Source organism: Lucilia sericata, unplaced genomic scaffold (genome assembly GCF_015586225.1).
Source record: "Lucilia sericata isolate MDLA Ls3-8-SP2 unplaced genomic scaffold, ASM1558622v1 Contig000066F_arrow, whole genome shotgun sequence".
Classification (NCBI taxonomy): domain Eukaryota; kingdom Metazoa; phylum Arthropoda; class Insecta; order Diptera; family Calliphoridae; genus Lucilia; species Lucilia sericata.
Genome location: NW_023994100.1, coordinates 366,796 through 386,107, shown reverse-complemented (window position 1 = coordinate 386,107; position 19,312 = coordinate 366,796). Strand labels below are relative to the sequence as shown.

General features: G+C 31.4%; 1 protein-coding gene across 3 annotated transcripts in view; it reads left to right on the top strand.

Moving 5' to 3' along the window:
- The window catches only part of LOC119616296 (zinc finger protein 608), a 426,494-nt gene that overhangs the window by 65,483 nt on the left and 341,699 nt on the right, over positions 1 to 19,312 (top strand). For all 3 annotated transcript variants that reach the window (XM_037972641.1, XM_037972639.1, XM_037972640.1), the window contains one exon: positions 16,106 to 16,277. Coding sequence is in view for 2 of the 3 variants with exons in the window: in XM_037972639.1 (XP_037828567.1) it covers positions 16,106 to 16,277 (172 nt within the window). In the remaining variant the exon portion in view is untranslated. The remainder of the gene's footprint in view (positions 1 to 16,105; positions 16,278 to 19,312) is intronic.

Sequence of the window (19,312 nt, the reverse complement as noted above, 5' to 3'; positions counted from 1 at the left end):
TTGTGTTTTCGCATGTCTGCTAAAGCAGGGATGGACATCTAAATGTTTTTAACATGATCCACATTTTTAGAATTATAATTTTTTTTCTAAGTAACCTTATTTTTTTAAGTCTCTTGGGCTATTTTTAATATTTCATTACTTATTTTTTTTGCAAATATGGCCGAATGGAATATTAGATGAATTTATATTCCCCGTAATAATTTTCAAATATCTCAGAATGTTTTTAAATAGGTATATTTCAAAAAAGAAACAAATTTAAAATCTAAAATATTTCTTAAATTGATATAAGTAAAGAAGTCTTAAATAAATTTACAAATTATAACTACATATTACTTTTAATTAAAATACAACTATTTCAAAAATAAAACTGTCCATGCCAAGATACCATTTTTATTGTTTTGAGCTATATTTTTATAAAACGCTATGCTTTTTAAATTTTTGATTTTTATTTTTTTGGCAAAAAATAATAATTATTTTCTGATTTTTATTTTTTTTTGGGCAGAAATAAAAATCAAAAAATGATTTTTATTTTTTTTTTTTTTTTGGCAGAAATAATAATTATTTTTTGATTTTTATATTTTTGGCAGAGATAAAAATCATTGTTCGTTCGTCAGTGTCTTTGTTTGTTTGTTTAATTGTTTGTTCATTACTCTGTCTGTTTGTTTATTTGTTTGTTCATTATTTTATTTTAAGATGAAATAATTGTTCAATTCACAATCGATTTTGAAGCGTTGTATGCGTTGTATGACAGCAGCTGCTACAATAGTCATAACAATGTTGTTGGTATTTTCTATGCAAAAGCTTTATACAACTCCTACGTCAATTTTTCATATGTTTTTCGAATGTTGTAAGAAAGTTTAGTGTTGCCAATTGTTTATTTCAACATATAAACAAAAAATTCAAACGATTTTAGCATAAAAAACGATAAAGTGGTAACACTGAAATCAAAAACAAACAACTGTTTACCAAAACAAAAAAACTAAAATTATATTAAAAACAGTTTATTTATTAGTTTAAAATGTGGAATAAAGAAAATAAATGAATTGAAAATTCAAAGAAATTAATTTTGTTTATTTCGCATTTTTAATTAATTTAATATTTTTTGATTTTTTTATCTTCTGACATTCTTATGTATATTTGTTTTGATTGTTTTTTTTTTCATTGAGAACATAAACTTATGACTTGCTGCAAAGATCTGTTCACAATCACTGTTACTACACTTTAGTAGGTACAATATACAACTTGATTGTGAATTGCACAAATATAAAATACAGATTTATTTAGTTATACATTTTATTATTTATAAAATTGTTTGTTTATTTTTTTGTTATAAGTACGCAAAATATAAAATACATGTTTATTTTAGGACACATTGTCTTATTTAGCTAATTGAAAATGTATAATTACAAAAAAAAAAATAAGTATAGCTCTTCTTCTTTATACGTAATTCGTATTTTAGCTTGATAAAAAAACAAATAAAGAAACAATTTTATAAATAATAAAATGTATAACTAAATATATCTATATGTTATATTATTTTATATTAAAATAAAATAATGAACAAACAAATAAACAGACAGACTAACGAACAAACAATTAAACGGACAAACAAAGACACTGACGAACGAACAAATAAACAAACTAACGAACAAACAAAGAAACTATCTAAGATCAAATAAACAAATAAGCAAAGAAAAATATCAAGCGAATTAACAAACAAATGAATAAACAAAAATGATATTACCTTAATGATTTTTATTTCTGTCAAAAATATAAAAATCAAAAAATAATTATTATTACTGCCAAAAAAAAAATAAAAATAATTTTTTGATTTTAACTTCTGCCCAAAAAAATAAAAATCAGAAAATAATTATTATTTCCACCAAAAAAAAAAAAAAAAAATAAAAATCCAAAATAATTATTATTTTCTGAGTTTTATTATAAAAATCATAACGGTTACGGTCCCTGTACAGAACTTTTCCTTAACATCAGTAGTAAGGGTTTACTGGTCACTGTCTTAGATACCATATATACTTGGAAATGCCATGATGAATCTATGTAGATTTTGTGCATTACAAGAGAAAACCTAATGCCAACAATCACGTAGAAGTGCATTGCTTCCCTAATGTCTAATCTAAGAGATTAAAATTCATCAGTTCCGGTAAATGTTAACAGTTTTTAGGAATATCTTCCATATTAATGGTATAAAATATTATTTTATTAATGTTAATAATTTTTTTTATTTACTCGTATTTATTGAATAAATAAAATAAAAAAAATTAAAAATTGTATATATTTTCAAAAACTTTTTTTATTGGAATAAAACTTAAAAACTTTTTTAATCTCAAAAAACTTGCAAAAAAAGGGAAAACGTGAATGGTAACACTTTTGTTTATGCTCAAAAAAATAAAAGTCAAAAAATAACTCTTATTTCCGCCTGAAAAAATAAAAATCAAAAAATAACTTTTTTTGCTCAAAATAATAAAAATCAAAAAATAACTTTTTTTGCTCAAAATAATGAAAATCAAAAAATAACTTTTATAAATGAAAAAATAAAAGTCAAAAAATAACTTTTATTTCTGCCCGAAAAAATATAAGTAAAAAAATAACCTTTATTTCTGCTCAAAAAAATAAAAGTAAAAAAATAACACTTATTTTGCAGACCATTAATTTTGCATTAACATTAAATTAAAAAAATATTAATTTTATGTAAAAAATATTGCATTAACATTAAATTTGTAAAATTTAATGCATTAAATTTGCATTAACATTAAATATTTTTGAATTTAATGCATTAATTTTACATTAACATTAAATATTTTTTAAATTAATGCATTAATTTTGCATTAACATTAAATATTTCTGAAATTAATGCATTAATTTTACAATAACATTAATTATGTCATAAAATGAATGCATTAATTTTCCATTAACATTAATATTTACAAAAATTTATAAACATAAATAAAAATACAGCGCCAAAGACCTCTATCTAAATAAATACAATTAAAATTTAATGGGTTAAAGTCCTTTCTAATAATTCCATTCAAACTTGTGAGTTTTTAATATGATATTTACATTTAAGGTTGTATAAGATTGCACAGTGTGACAAAATAAACAAACAAAGAATGCGTGGGAAGTGATACTATTCTTCTGATATGTATTATCGAGTATAGGACTAATTAGAAAGGACCTTAACACATTGAATTTTACTTGAATTTAGTTAGATCGAGGTTGCTGTATTTTTATTTTTATAAATTATTATATACATACATTAATGTTAATGGAAAATTAATGCATTAATTTTATTACTTATTATTTAATGTTAATGGAAAATTAATGCACTAAATTCAAAAATATTTAATGTTAATGCATTAATTTCAAAAATATTTAATGTTAATGTAAAATTAATCCATTAAATTCAAAAATATTTAATGTTAATGCAAATTTAATGCATTAAATGTACCCATGTTAATGTTAATGCAATAAACTTGCATTAACATTAATTTTTTTTAATGGTGAACAAATTGTTAATGCATTTATCCCAGGTCTGTTATTTTCTGACTTTTATAATAAAAGTCATAACAGTTACGGTCCCTGCTCGAAACATTTCGAAACAGATCATACATTGTTCCAATTTATTTTTCACTTTCAACTATTGTCTCTGTTTCTTTTGTATTTGTTTGCTTTTTCACTTGTATTATAGTGTGTAGTTGATCAACTGCTTTTTCAACTTCGGCCACACAGCATTCATAAAATAAACGAGAGACGTGTAAGTCATTTTTGACACACTCGTGCAGATGTCTAGTTGATAGCGAATACTAATTACGTTTTCTTTAGAAATATAAAAAATCTAAAAATTCTAATTTTAACGTTTTCAAATTTGTAAATAAAATCCCAGAAAAATTTTAAACGATAATATTTTGGAAGAAAAACTCAAATCTAGGAATTATTGGATTAATAGATGAATATTTGACAATATTCCAATTGGCCAGCACTACTTTAAGTCAATTTGGAAATACCCTTCTATCATCCGAATGATGGCCAATATCATTTGATCTGCCTTTTTCATAGTTTCTTAGTTAAATATAATGCCATAAAGTAATTAATTATGTAAACTATATTCATTATTGTTATTGTGTTAAAATAAGTCAATTATTAAAGAAATTTAGCAATATTGGCAAATATTTATCAAAAATTGCAAAAAAAATAAGCTTTAACTATTGTGTGAATTAAAATCAAAATAAGAATTTTGTATGAATACAAGCGTATACCTTTTTCTTGAAATCTTCACCACTTGATTCAGAATTTGTTTTAATATTCGTGTTGTTAGGTGTAACAATATTTTCTTCAGAATTGTTCTGAATGACAAATAATAATTATTCATTCTCTAAGAAAATAACACCCCTACTAGTTATTATTTCTTTGGTATTTGAATTATAAATTCTATAGGCTTTTGATTCTTAGCTGTATCTCACCAGAATACAAGTCAATTATTTTTTGTCCAGCTTTTTTCGTTTACTTTGGGGAATGTGAACCAGAGCTTTACATCCAAACACTTTTAACCGTCTTGTCTATACCCGAGCAAAATTACCTACATCAATGCGCAACATACCCGGGTATGTCATACAATTTATATGGCTGTTTTATATTTTTTACATTTATAGTGTATAATTTATATAATTATTAAAATTAATTTAAAAAAAATTAAATTTAAATTTTAGCCATTTTTTTAAAGTTTTCTCATGGTTTTCCTATTAACAAAAATATATGCAAAAATCCTTAATAAAAACCCCTACATAATATTAAAAATACTACAATTAGCATAAGTTTACTTTACTAAGTCATATGTAATAAAAAAAAAAATTAATTCATCAAAATCGGTCCATATTTGTATATGCTAAGGGTCCAAAACAGATTTCACATTCAAATGTATGAACAATGACATATTACTCTGTATTTTAAACAAAATTTGATGTTTAGATCAATTTTTTTTCATAAGATATAAGAATATATGTAATTCAGATATTAAAACTCAGAATTTATAATGAAACTTAATGAAACTGTGAGTGAATGCTTAGAGCATTTAATGGCAGATTGATAAATGATTATTTACATATTAATACTAATTTCCGAAGAGTTTGTAACTTCGGTATGTTCTTTTGGAAATTTAATTGCTGTGCATATGTATATAAATTATTAGAAAACATTATAATATTGATCAAATGTATTTTGTTGCGTTAGCCGAGAGTTAGGTGTACATATTTATGACCAATATCAGAATTTACATCAAACATGTTTGATAAAAGCATGTGTTTTACTGCCTATGACCTGTGTACTTGTATATTAAAATATACTTGCAAATCTACCGCATTGTTCAGTTCATAGTTTATTTTCAGCAATATCTATTTCTTTCTCTTAATTAATTTTCTCTTATTTTCGATTTTCCTTATTACTAAATATAATCTCCTCGCATTCACTTTTATAATCTCCTCCGTAACAAATTCTCATGGTTTCCATGGCTTTATACATCCATTAAATACTTTCTCTTAATTTAATACTCCTTGATTACATGATACACATATAAATTACATATATAGTGGAACTTATTCTCACTACCATATGGAAATTTTGTTTTGATTTTATGTCCAAGTTTATTTTCTATTAACCCATTTTATGTCACATTTGCTTTCGATCGATGGATATTTCTGGTATTTAATAATATTTATTAGATACACACATTTTACTTTTCTTGAAAACATTATACAAAGCCGATATATAAAACTAATTCTTCATCTGCAAAAATTTGACTCTAATATAACTGGAGTAAAATTACTTGGCCATCAATATATATATATATACATATATATATATATATTTTTTGTGACACTGCCATTAGGAAGCTGTCAGGTGCATAATGGGTTAATTGCTTCATCACATATTTGTCGAACATTTTCCAATATCACAGAAACAATAGTTGTGTTCAAATAGTTGTATCGGATTCATCGAACATTGTCTACTCGTACTACTTTTTTATTTTATAAAAGGAATTTAAAGGATTTAATGAACAGACCTATTATTTTCAACCCAAATTATTATGTGCGAGTCTTGACTGGAAAGCTTATGTATACTTCCATATAAAACAAATATTTTTCCATGTAATTAAGGGTCAATGAACTTTCGCAGTCTTGTGTGTTGTATCAACAGATGATCTTTCTAGTCAGATAAACAAAAGAATTGATTCATCTTATCGCATTTTCTAACCATTTGTTGTAAAATATACAATTTGTTCGGTAGTCCACTCGTACATTAATTTAATGCTTTTTTCATTTCTTTAAGTCGAAAAGTGCATGCTGGACTTTTCAATCTGTTAAACCTAATAGTAGATAGTTTGGTTGTAGAGAAAGTCTGTTTTATACAAAGTCGAACATCATTTTACACTTTTAACGAACTAATATACCCTTAGCGGCAATAATATTTCTCTTTTAGAGTCCACTGTCTGTCTATTTTGTTGTCTTGAGAACCTTCATAATGTCTCTTCATAGTTTTATCCGACTTGGAGTCGTATAAACAGGCATTTGAAAAATATTTATTTGATAAGAACAACGAAGAGGAAGAGGCAGATCCTGCCAATTCTGTTGACTTAGAGACTCTTAAGGTCAAATACAAAAGTACCTATATTACCTATTGCAATCTTTTGACTAGAATTTCGGAGGATAGTGCAAGACTTCGCAGTGAATCCATCAAAGAGAATGAACCGCCTTCCCCTATCGTACAACCAGTTGTATTTGATGGTTCATCATCCATTGCAACTCAGGGACACAGATTTCATCTTCCTCCATGTGATATTGAAACTTTTAAGGGTGACTATAAGACCTGGCCCACGTTTCGAGATTTATTATCTGCCATGTACGTTAAAAATTGTTCATTAAGTCCGGTAGAAAAGTTATTCCACTTAACCCAGAAGACTTCCGAAAAGGCCAGGGAAATAGTAATGAAGGAATTTGAAATGGCTTGGTCTAGTCTGAAAGAGCGTTTTAAAAACCGACGAATATTGTTAATGGCCAGCTAAAGACCTTGTTCGGCCTACAAACTAGGTTCAGAATCTGGTAGGGCCATTCAGCAACTTCAACGCGAAATTCATTTTGAAATTACATGGAGTTGATGTTGAAAGTTGGGATCCAATTTTTGTTTTCCTATGTTCAAATTGCCTTCCTGACCTTGTGGGAACAAGGTATACGTGACAAGTCATCTCTTCCCAAGTGGAGTGATTTAGATTTCTTCTTAAATAACCGTTATCGTACATTAGAATCTGTGTCTGAAATTCGAAAATCCGCTCCCACCAAACCTTCCGATTTCAAATCCAAATCCACATTAACACATTTCAGAATAATATATATACTTTCAAATGCCCATTGTGCCCAAAAGATTCACATGTAATTCGGAAATGTCCTAAATTTCTTGAAATGAATGTCTCACAAAGGTTTAGTGAGATTAAGAAACAAGGTTTGTGTATTAACTGCTAAAACCCATTCCGTTCGAAGTTGTAAAAGCGAAAATAGTTGTTCTCACTGCAAAAAGAGGCAAACAGAAACACCTGTAATAGTGTCAAGTTCAAGTTTGAATCCAAATTCTACTCCGTTTACAACAAACGCGAATTCAGCAACTATACAGTCCACTCCGAATTTGAACTTAACCACAGTTGAATCTTGTTTTGTTGTAAGTTCCAAAAGTGTTTTGTTAGGTACAGTTCTTGTAGATATTTGTCACTGTGGAATTAGATACAGGGCACGGGCTTTGCTTGACTCTGGATCTGAAGGTTCCTTTATATCCGAGAAGTTTTTCAATCGATTAAAATTGCCTTTCAAACGAATTAATGCCCAAATATCTGGCTTAAATAATTCTGTATCCGCAGAAGTGATAGAACTTGAGTTCTATTTGGGATCAAGAAGTTCAATTACCAGTTACAGCTTTGGTCGTACCTCGTCTATCAAACAATCTTCCTTCTAAAACATTGGATATGGCACAATTTTCAAGTCTTCCAGATTTCCCCCTTGCCGATCCTCAGTTTTACATTGGTTCCAATATAGATATTCTTATCGGTTGAGATCTTTTCCCTTCGGTTATCCTTTCAGGTGTTAAGCACAAAGTTTTCAGATCCTTAATGGGTCAAGAAACCATATTTGGATGGATTCTTTCCGGGCCTTTGTTTAAAGATCTCTTTGAAACTCCAACTATCGTCTCATACTATTCTGAAATATCATTAGACAAACAGATTTCTCGCTTCTGGGAGATAGAAGATCCCTAGGAAGAGTATAGGATCATTGTCAGACCAGTTTTGTGAAGATTTGTTTAATAGAACTACAAGAAGAAATAAAGATGGTAGATATATAGTCTCTCTTCCATTCAAGGAAGGTTATCCTGAGACACTTAAATTAGGTCAATCCAGAAAGTGCGCATTGGCACAGTTTCTACGGAATGAAGGAAGATTACGACGCAGTCCTAGTTTGAAGGCAGAATACGATGCAGTTGGTCAGGAATATATGACATTAGACCATATGGTAAAAGTAGCTCCACCGGATCAAAATATTCCCAATTATTATTTACCGCATCATGCTGTCATCAAACCAGATAGTACTACGACTAAGATGCGGGTTGTCTTCAACGCGTCTTCTTCATCATCCAATGGCCTTAGCCTGAATGATATTCTGCATACAGGGCCAATTTTACAAAGCGATCTCACACTTCTATTTATTTAATGCGGACATTCAAAAAATGTACCGTCAAATTCTTGTTGATCCAAATCATACCAAATATCAAAGAATCTTATTCCGAGATAATCCTGATAATAATATCCAGGATTATGAACTAAAAACTGTAACCTTTGGTGGTAATTGTGCGCCATATTTGGCAATTCGTACTTTTTTACAGTTAGCAGATGATATCGCTTCTACTTTTCCCATCGCCAGTAAATTACTTCGTAATTCCATGTACGTAGACTATATTTTGGCTGGTGCTCATACTATCCGTGAAGCTGTCATTTCTAGGAATGAGCTTATATTTGCACTCCAGTCCGTTTTTTTTTTGTCTTAGGAAACGGACTACTAATTCAAAAGAAATTCTCCGGGGAATTCCATTAGAGCATCTTCTTTACGAAGACTTTCTCGATTTTGATGATAGCAGTTCAGCAAAGACACTTGGTATCCGCTGGAACGCTCGTTCTGATTACTTTTATTTTGTTACAAAATCTTTCCCCAAATCATCCATTTATACCAAAAGAGAAGTTCTTTCACAGATTGCCAAACTATTCGATCCAGCTGGATGGTTATCTCCCTGTATAGTTTTGGCAAAGATTCTAATGCAAAGAATCTGGATAGAAGGTACAAAATGGGATGAAGTTCTTTCCCCAGACTCATTAGAAACGTGGAAAACATTTCAATCGAAATATTCCGGTATTGATCATATCCGAATTCCACGGTGGATAAATTTTGCTCCAAATGCTGAAATCCAATTCCATGGGTTCTGCGATGCTTCAGAAAAAGCATACGCAGCAGCATTATACATTCGAATCTCTAAGGATAACATTGCATCCAGTCACTTGGTAGCTTCTAAAACAAAAGTAGCACCAGTTAAGACCCTTTCTATTCCCCGTCTTGAACTATGCGGTGCTGTTTTATTGGCAGACATGTTAGATAGTTTACTTCCGAAACTTGATATTGGAAAATATTCTTTAGTTTACTGGACGGATTCATCAATTGTCCTTTCTTGGCTAGCTAAACCGGCCTGCTCCTGGTTGACGTTTGTAGCTAATAGGGTGTCCAAAATAATTAAGGTCACTGAACCATTCTACTGGAGACACTGTAACTCAGAATATAATCCTGCTGATTTAGCTAGTCGTAGATTATATCCACAAGATCTTTCGCGGAACAACTTATGGTGGCATGGTCCCAGTTGGCTAACGGAGTCCGAGAAACCCATTCCGAAACACAAATGGAACTGAAAACTATTAGGGTAAACTTTTCTTATTTTCAAAGTTATGAGGATATATTAGATAGGTTTTCCTCCTTCCCAAAAGCGTTGCGTATTGTCGCTTATATATACCGTTTCTATTTCGGTACACACCCGACGTTCAAATCCAGCTTCCAGAAGAATTCTTTCCATATTTCTAGTTCTGAGATTCTTTTTGTTCGAAATAAGCTGATATCCATATGTCAGAAGATTAATTTTCCTAATGAATACCAAGCATTGGATTCAAGAAGATCCGTATCTTCATCTAGTTCAATTCTGAACTTAACCCCCTTTTTAGATGAAGAGGGAATCACCCGTTCTTGCGGAAGGCTTGTGAGGGCTCCAGGATTACCCTACGATGAAAGACACCCCATTATTCTGTCTTACCAATGCCAATATTCACGTCTTTTAGTGAAGTTTATTCATGACTTAAACTGAAATCTCTAGACCTTTCACTCACACTGGATTAGATTTTGCAGGTCCTTTTGATATAAAATCGTTGCGTTTTTATATACTTTTCCACAAAGGCAATTCACCTTGAAGGAACTACTGATTTGTCTACAGCAACTTTCCTTGCTGCTTTTAATCGATTTGTTTCACGTCGTGGATGTCCACTACACTTACATTCAGATAATGGATCGACATTTGTCTTCCAAAATCCTTACCAGAGAGTTTCTTCAAGTTTCAAGAGAGTCATTAACTTCTAATTACGTACACCAGAATCTTACCTGGCACTTTATTCCTCCAGGGGCACCGCATAAGGGTGGATTATGGGAGGCAGGGGTCAAAAGTTTTAAGTGTCATTTTCGTAAAATCTCCGGTGGTTATAAATATACTTTTGAGGAGTTCTGCACGTTACTTGCTCGTGTAGAAGCTTGCGTTAATTCTAGACCCCTCTCTCCTATGTCACAAGACCATATGGACCCCTCTTTAACTCATAGGGTCACTTTCTCATAGGGTCCCCCATCATCACATCATGATCCTAAAATTACAGAACAATAGCTATTATAAATCGCTGGCAGCGATTAAAGTTGGTTCACCAACATTTCTGTGCGCGATGGAAAAATAAATATCTGAAGGAATTACAAAAGAGAATAAAATGGAAAAAGCCAGAAGAAAATATAAAGGAAAGCGCGTTAGTTGTCATAAAGGACGAAAATCTACCTCCCAATTCGTGCCGACTAGGCCGAATTACAAAAGTATACCATGGCTCTGATAGCTTCGTTCGTGTCGTGAGGGTATTTTCCGGGTAGATAACAGAATCAGTCTGAAGACCCCTATTCAGTCCATTTCGGAAACTATCAAAGGGAAATTTCGTGACCTGTTTTTTGCTGATCCGAAATTCTACGAATCCGCTGGTATCGATATTATTTTGGGGGTTGATGTATATCCTAAGGTCATGCGTGAGGGCATCTTTACAAAACCTGGTTTGCTAATGTTTCCACGTATATAAAACTTATTGGATCTAAGGTATGGTTTCCATTGGGTAAATGCTGCAATGGGGCCGGTGATGTTAACGTTAAAACTCCTATCTAGTAAAATTTACTAAACCGTTGTATCATCCCCACAAAATCCCACTTACTTTATAAACAAAAGCTGAAACTTATATTTTGCAGCATTATCTTGCCTCTCTTTCTAATAATTAACGCCTAACGTAGATGTCAAACCTTAAAATAAGTTTTAGATACGCATTTCCGTCTTTTTAAAAGGCTGATGCTTTCTCTTGATCTAAAGATTTCATCCAGCTTGGTAAGATTCCACGATAACCAATAAATAAATAAACATCTTTCTAATCCTGGAAAAAACAAATGTTTTATTTCTTTTCATATTGGACATCTCGTTGTATATTATTACGAGTGACTGAATTTAATAACAATTTTGCAGAACTCAGGGACTCCACAAAAATATATTCATATTTCCAACTATTTGCTCTTCATCCACCAGTTTTGACTTTGGAACTCGGCCGGGACCTTTAACCATATCAGATGTAATTACAATTTCCGTGTTAGCCTCCCCTTCCTCCAATATCGGTCCATCTATGTTATTCGATATACCGGGTGGGAAATGAGAGTCCATTAAGAGTTTTATTGTCTCCTCCATATCCTCCAGCCTCCTGCCCGTATCATCGACCATAGATTCCGGTTGGACATGAGTTTTGGATAGGAATTTTTTTATCTTCGATACGTCATTTACGCTGTCTACCTGTTCACAGAAAAGTTTCCAGGAGTCACGTTTGGCTTTACGAACAATTTTCTTATATTCACCAAGTTTACTACGATACTCATCCCAGTACACTGCGGTCTTACCAAGGTTTCAGATCTCCCCGGTTATCCTGAGCAGATCTTCGTTCTCGCAGAGGGCAGCTGTCCTCGAACGATTCAACAAGGCACTGGTGAGCATTTCACTTTGCCGTCTATGTCTTCTTTATTTCGACATTGACATAAACGGTTCTTTAGTAAGGAACCGAACATTGTCCAATTAGTTTTAGACTTATTGCGAAATTTTATCGGCTTTGGTGGCGGCCGTAGTATTTTGAATCTTATGTACCGATGGTCAGAAAAGAGTGCTCGTCAGAAACTCTCCAATCCTGAATTTCGTTTATAAGCTCTTCTGAACATATAGTTATACCTAATACTTCTTCTATGATTCTATTAACAAAGGTAGCTCGATGTGATCAGAGCGTTGGTAGCTGTCTCGCTCCGATAGAGGTTTATTTGGATAACCTCAATCATTGTCATCCATTTAAACTGTCTTCCAGCGAGTTAGTGATCACATCCCCGCTCTTTGGATTTGACTCCTCCGGGTAACCTGAAGTGGCACCTTCCCAATTTTGAATATGACAGCTTTAGAGGCGAAGTAAGCCCTACCTTTATTCTTGGCAAGACTAGCCATAGATTTCTGGTCGATACCTATTACAAATAAAGTTCCCTCAGTTTCTTCTTTCCTGTAACAGACATTCCATTTATCCACGGCCAGCTCAGCATTTTGTCCACCAAGAATTTCCAGTATACGTTCATTAGCCAGTTTACTGCCCCATCGTTTTATGTAGACAGTGGACTTTAAGAGCACCGAAGCTCGCTCTTCTTTGACAATCCCAGCTTAGCGCCGTCCCAGGGAGGAGTATCCCTCCTCCAAGTTCTTTAGGGTGCTAACACATTGGTGAGATGCCAACCTCATCAACATCACGCCCATGCTTAACTCGCAGCTCACGCTCTCTATTGGTTGTCTGCCCTTTGAAGCGATTGCATGGTCCACTATCTTGTTGTTCACCAGATCTTCTACCTTACTCTGTTGGTCTATTGGAATTTTGCCTGTCGGATTACCGGCATCGTAAACTGCATAGCAGAGATCGTTCCGGTGTCTTCTTCTGGAAATTTTAGCGTAAGATGGCGGCTCTTTTCCTTTTCCACTGTCTATCCTCTCTTTCCTCGCTTTTCGGGGCTTCTTTTGAGATACCCGTACCTTCGAGTTTGATTTCGCCGACGTGATCGTCTTCGGAATATCTATCTTGGCGTTGTCACACTTACTCGCAGGATTCTGACATGACGTTCCTTTGAGTGAAGTATGGCTTGGCTTCGACTGTGTATCAGAAGACGGGGAGCTCTTTTTCTTCTTTGGTTTATTCTCAGTTGTCAACTCTTCGGGAGACCCGATCCTCTTTGCCTCAGATCTTGTGAGAGAGTCCGATTTTTCCTTTTTCAACTTCCTCCTCCGTGCTCCAGATAGTCTTTTCTTAGTAACAGGTAGTTTAGCTATGCTATCACTCACCTGTTTCACCATTTGGTCAACTTCATCCTGAGATTTGCTATAATGGTGTTGTTATTATCATCTGAGGATTCACAGTCGGAACCCTCACCTATATTGACGCATTGTCCGCCACCCACTTCCGTAGTAGTAGTATTTTGCTCACGATTGCAGTATAATATTCCCAGGTGGTGGAGACAATCTGCCCTCCCTTAGCTTGAGTCAAACTAAAACTGTGGGAGGACAGATGGTCCATCACCACAGTAATGCTTAAACCCATTGGAATGTGGTGTCATACTACTTTCAAAATTGACAGTTCATACATATATAAATAACATTTTACTTATTAAAAAATCCAGCATTTAACACTGATGTTGATTACTTTGTAAAATGATTCCTACGGCCTTTTCAATAAAAGCGCTTTTGAGGCTTCAATATTGTTCTCAGCAGAGTTATTGTCGTGAACTAATAAAATACTTCCTTAATGGCGTTATCATCCAATTTAATTTCTTCTCTTGTGTCATCAAAATTCCAATAAAATAAATTAATAACACTAAATAATTTTTAATTTGTAAATATACATGCAGTAAATTGTTTGTATAGGATTTTTAAAAATACAAAACACTTGTAATAAATACAAAAAAACTTCAAAATTACTGAGCTAAAATTGAATGATACCGAAATAATAAAATAAAAACTTTATTCATAATTCCAAAATTCCTATAAAAATGTGTCATTCGTACTATCGAACAGAAAAATTGTGACTTTATTCGTACTATAGTGTAGACAATGCAACAATTTTGCCACTGGACATTATTGGACATTCGTAATAAAGAGCATTTGTACTATTGGACGTCCACTGTATATATCTCGAGATATATCACTTCGAAAATGAAAAACATACCCGGGTGTGTTGGTATTGACATAACGGTTAAATGTTTAAATGTCGGTTTTTTTAACACAACGGGACCAACTGAAATGGACCCATTAGTATTAACTCTGTATACTCAGTTTTTCATAATCAGCTCTTATGCCTCTGTAAAAGGACATCAAAGTTTAAGGGACATACGATTTCAAAAGACGGTATTCCAAATTTATATACAAAATTTGGTACATATTAATATTAATACCAGATAAAGCTGAGAACCTCTGTTTCAATATAATATTATTTATTTCAATTCATCATAATTAAAAAAAGTGGGAGCTTAAAGAAAATTTTTGACAAAAAAGTAGTTAAAAATTTTTGTTTCGAAAATCATCCCTTTTTTAAATTTAATATCCTTTTTGATTTTTTCTCTATGAGAGTCAAATAAATAATGTAGATAGAATGTACAGATTTCCAGCTTTCATTTGATACCAATATTGGCATCATACAACACATATACATATTCAAAATATTCGTTTGAAATTGTAAGTCCTTTAAACTTCGAAGTCCTTTTATAAGGATATAAGAGCTGATTATAAAAATCGTAGCAGAATTGCTAAAAATGAAATCTAGTTTCACATGCATATCAACTTTTCTATGTGTGAAAGCTTTTTTTCAAAATTGTTACGGGGTAATATCAAACCATTATTTTTAAACTTGTTTTTTGTTTTTTTATTTATTGGCCACCTTTGCATTCTTCATTAGCTGTTGTTGCTGTCGAAATGTGTGCAAAATTTGTTGCTTCAATCATAAGGGTTATTTTAACAAGAGCGCGTCATTTGCATCTTGATCTTTCAGCTGATACGTCGTTTTGTACGATTTTCCAACAATTTTTTATCATTAATCATGATTGCGCATGTCTCCGCCAAGCATCGAACTTTTTGAACGGGGAACACTTAATGAATTCATCTCAGTTTAGCATTTATAGCACATTCAAACAAGAATTATTAAACTCGAGACAAAAGGCCCATAACCTATTGAAAATTATTTATACGAACAAACAATTCTTGTATTCGAGTAGCCTCTTTTTTTTTAACAATAGATATTGCAATAGCCGGACGGCTCTTTCCAAAAGAGAATAAACAAACAGAAATTGGAACGAAAAGCCAACTATTCAATATCGATGAACAGACAAAATATGAAATATGCTGATAAGTTAATTTCTGATCTAAATATTTGAATAATTTTCACACACTTTTAAAAGTTACAGTTTATTTTAAATTTATTACTAGGCACTAACTTGATATTTTTTCACGTCGAAAATTTGAGTGCTAAAATCACTAAGTATACAACGCTAATTTTATGAGAAATTTTTGTTTCATAACTGGAGTAGGGTATCATATGGTCGGTCACTCCCGACTACACTTGTTTTAATCTTATTCAACGCATTTTGTTATTTATTTAAATATTTTATTATTTATTTGGTAGGTGGATAAATGCACTAGGAGAGAAGAAACCAGACAAAGTGATAATTTAAATTTATTAAAGGAAGTAAGCAGAAAATGTAATATTTCCAAAACAACAGATTTAAAAGTTCAATCACAACAGGAGTATAGCAACATCAAAAATATTGAATCAAGAAATGAACCAAAAATAGAAGGTATGTACGTAAAGTTAATCTATTTACTTAGACATCTCAATTTATGAATCCTGGAAAGGTGGAAATGAAATAGCTTTGAAAATATATACAACATATATTTTATATATACTGCAGTATATACTACGGTGGATGGAAAGTACTTTTTTCACTCATATCAACTTCTAATAAGAAAATTATGTTGTAATTTAACGTCAAATGGAAGGTTGTTAAATATTACTCAATTACATTGGTGGAAAAAATAATAGAAACGACGTTATTTTGTGATGAAAATTAAATTTTCTCAAAAACGATAGAATTTGATGACTTCCCAGAAAACAATTTTGAAGATGTTTCAGAAGAAGGGATATTTTCATGATTTCTTTAGTACGTATTGAATTTAATGCGTTTTAAATACATTCCTATATTCTAATAAATTTGTCAAAAGTGAACGCATGATAAATTGCATTCAATTCACTCATGTAACTCTATATAGTGCACCAATGATAATTCGCATGAAAATTATCGAATTGGCGAGCATGGGTTCATATTTTTCCAAATACGCTCGAATGACACGCTAATGTTAAAATCATGCATGTTTCACCTAAATATGAACCAGTTCATTATCCGTTGAACCCAGCAAAGAAATTTTGAAGTTGTTTAAGAAGAAGTTATATTTTCATGATTTCTTTAGTACGTATTCTATTTAATGCGCTTTAAATACATGCTTAAATTCTAATAAATTTGTCACAAGTGAAGGAATGAAAAATTGCACCCAATTCACTCATGTAACTCTACTATATTTCACTATAATTTGGTATGCTCTTAGGATTTAAAGGAAACGTGTATTTCATACAATAACTATTAAAAATAACATCCATTTTGTAAGATTTTTGTATTTAATATTGGTTAAAATTAGTAATATTAAGTCCATTTTAACTTCTTAACTTAAAAGGGAAAAACCTTGTTGGCTGACTGATTAACTGATGTTAAAAAATATTGGGTATTTTTATTCTGAATGAATTTTAATGTAATTCGAAATAAATTATAAATGTTTTGTTAATTTTAACGTCTTGTTTTTAAAATTTTAACACGCTAAAAAATTAGTTTAAAATTAATACGTAATACCAATAATAATGCATTTTAAAATAAATATAGTGCACCAATGAAAATTCGCTTAAGAATCATCGAATTTTCATTATATGTAAGCACTCATTTTAATGCCGAACTATTTTTCCAAATAAGAACCCATGCTCGCTAATGACACGCTAATGTTAAAACCATAAAACCATTCACCTAAATATGAACCAATTCATTATCAGTTGAACACATGAATTTACTACTTTTTTTGCTAAGGTGTAAACTTTGGAGGTCAAATTTTGTTATGTTTGGAAATTCTTATTGAAACATTTCGAAATATTAATTATTTATTGGCCATATTTATTAAAATTTTAGGATATTTAAAATAACTGTTTTATTCGATAATCTATTGACCATAAATCCACCGGTGATATTTCAAAAATTTTGTAATTTGTTTATAGCCAGGAAAATAAGGGTTTTGCTGCGGAATTTTAGATAGCTAAATGAAAATTGGCACATAGCTTCTCCTTAGCATAATTAGCAAGGTATTAAAAGTCACCGAAAATATCGTACTCTAAACGAGATATTGGAGGTCAAAAGTTACAAAAATTAGTTTTTGCCGAATATGAACCGAACTCTTCCGAATTAAGAAAGTATAAAGTGTAACAAAAAGGGTTTAAAAATTCAAATTTTCAAAATTTTACGGAACAAGTAGGTTTTAGTGACATTTCTCAAAAAAACCCCAATATAGAGCATTTTGAGACGATAAAAGATATAATTTTTTTTGTCGGCTACGCCTACTTTCGAGTGGGCGGGCTCCAAAGTTTAATACATTTTTGTGTAAAACTCGAAAATTTATACATCAAATTAAAGGTATTAAAAATACCTTTCCATTTATATATAACATGATACTAAAATATGGACCGACTTTGGGTTTTTTTTCCGAAAATATATATTTTGACCCGACTTTTTTTTCATCTAAAAGAAATCGGAAAAAAATTCTATATAATTCTATTATAAATTTCTATATGTTAATAGCCAATGAATTAAGCTTTTATTTAAGGTATCTAATTTTAATTTAATTTACATATCATCAGAGTTGTCAGATTCCCCTGATGTTTAGTAAGCTTAAAACAGGGTTGGACATTTAAAAAATATTTTTTGTTTACACGGCTTTCTTTGCTTAGTAAAGATTTCCTAAAAAGAGGCGCTTGGATTTTTCCTCTATGGTATGTCCAACACCGGCTTGCTTAATAAAGATTTCCTGAATAGGCGGCTTACGGCCGGGCGCAAGGATTTTCTCCTCTATGGTATGTCCAACACCGGCTTCGCTTATTAAAGATTTCCTAACTAGACGGCCTACGGCCGGGCGCAAGGATTTTCTCCTCTATGGTATGTCCAACACCGGCTTCGCTTAATAAAGATTTCCTAAATAGGCGGCCTACGGCCGGGCGCAAAGATTTTCTTATCTATGGTATGTCCAACACCAGCTTCGCTAATAAAGATTAGTATACATACGTTTTTTTAATAGAAAAATCATAATTAAATTATTAATATCTCAGGAACTATAATACTTACAAAAACATATTATACCTTAATAAAAAGCTCAATATCTTGGCTTTTAAACAATCTAATTTATATCCAACACCGGCTTCGCTTAATAAAGATTTCCTAAATAGCCGGCCAATGGCCGGGCGCAAAGATTTTCTTATCTATAGTATGTCCAACACCAGCTTCGCTTAATATAGCTTAGTATACATATTATACCTTAATAAAAAGCTCAAAATCTTGGCTTTTAAACAATCTAATTTATATACTTACCTATCGGGTCAAAAATTATGTTTCCCAAAATTGACCTATAATGGGTCCTTTTTTGTATATCATGTTACATATCGTTGGAAAGGTTTTTGAAATACCTTTAATTTGATAAATATATCGGTCTAAACAAATGTATGTTTTTCGAGATATAACCATAAATA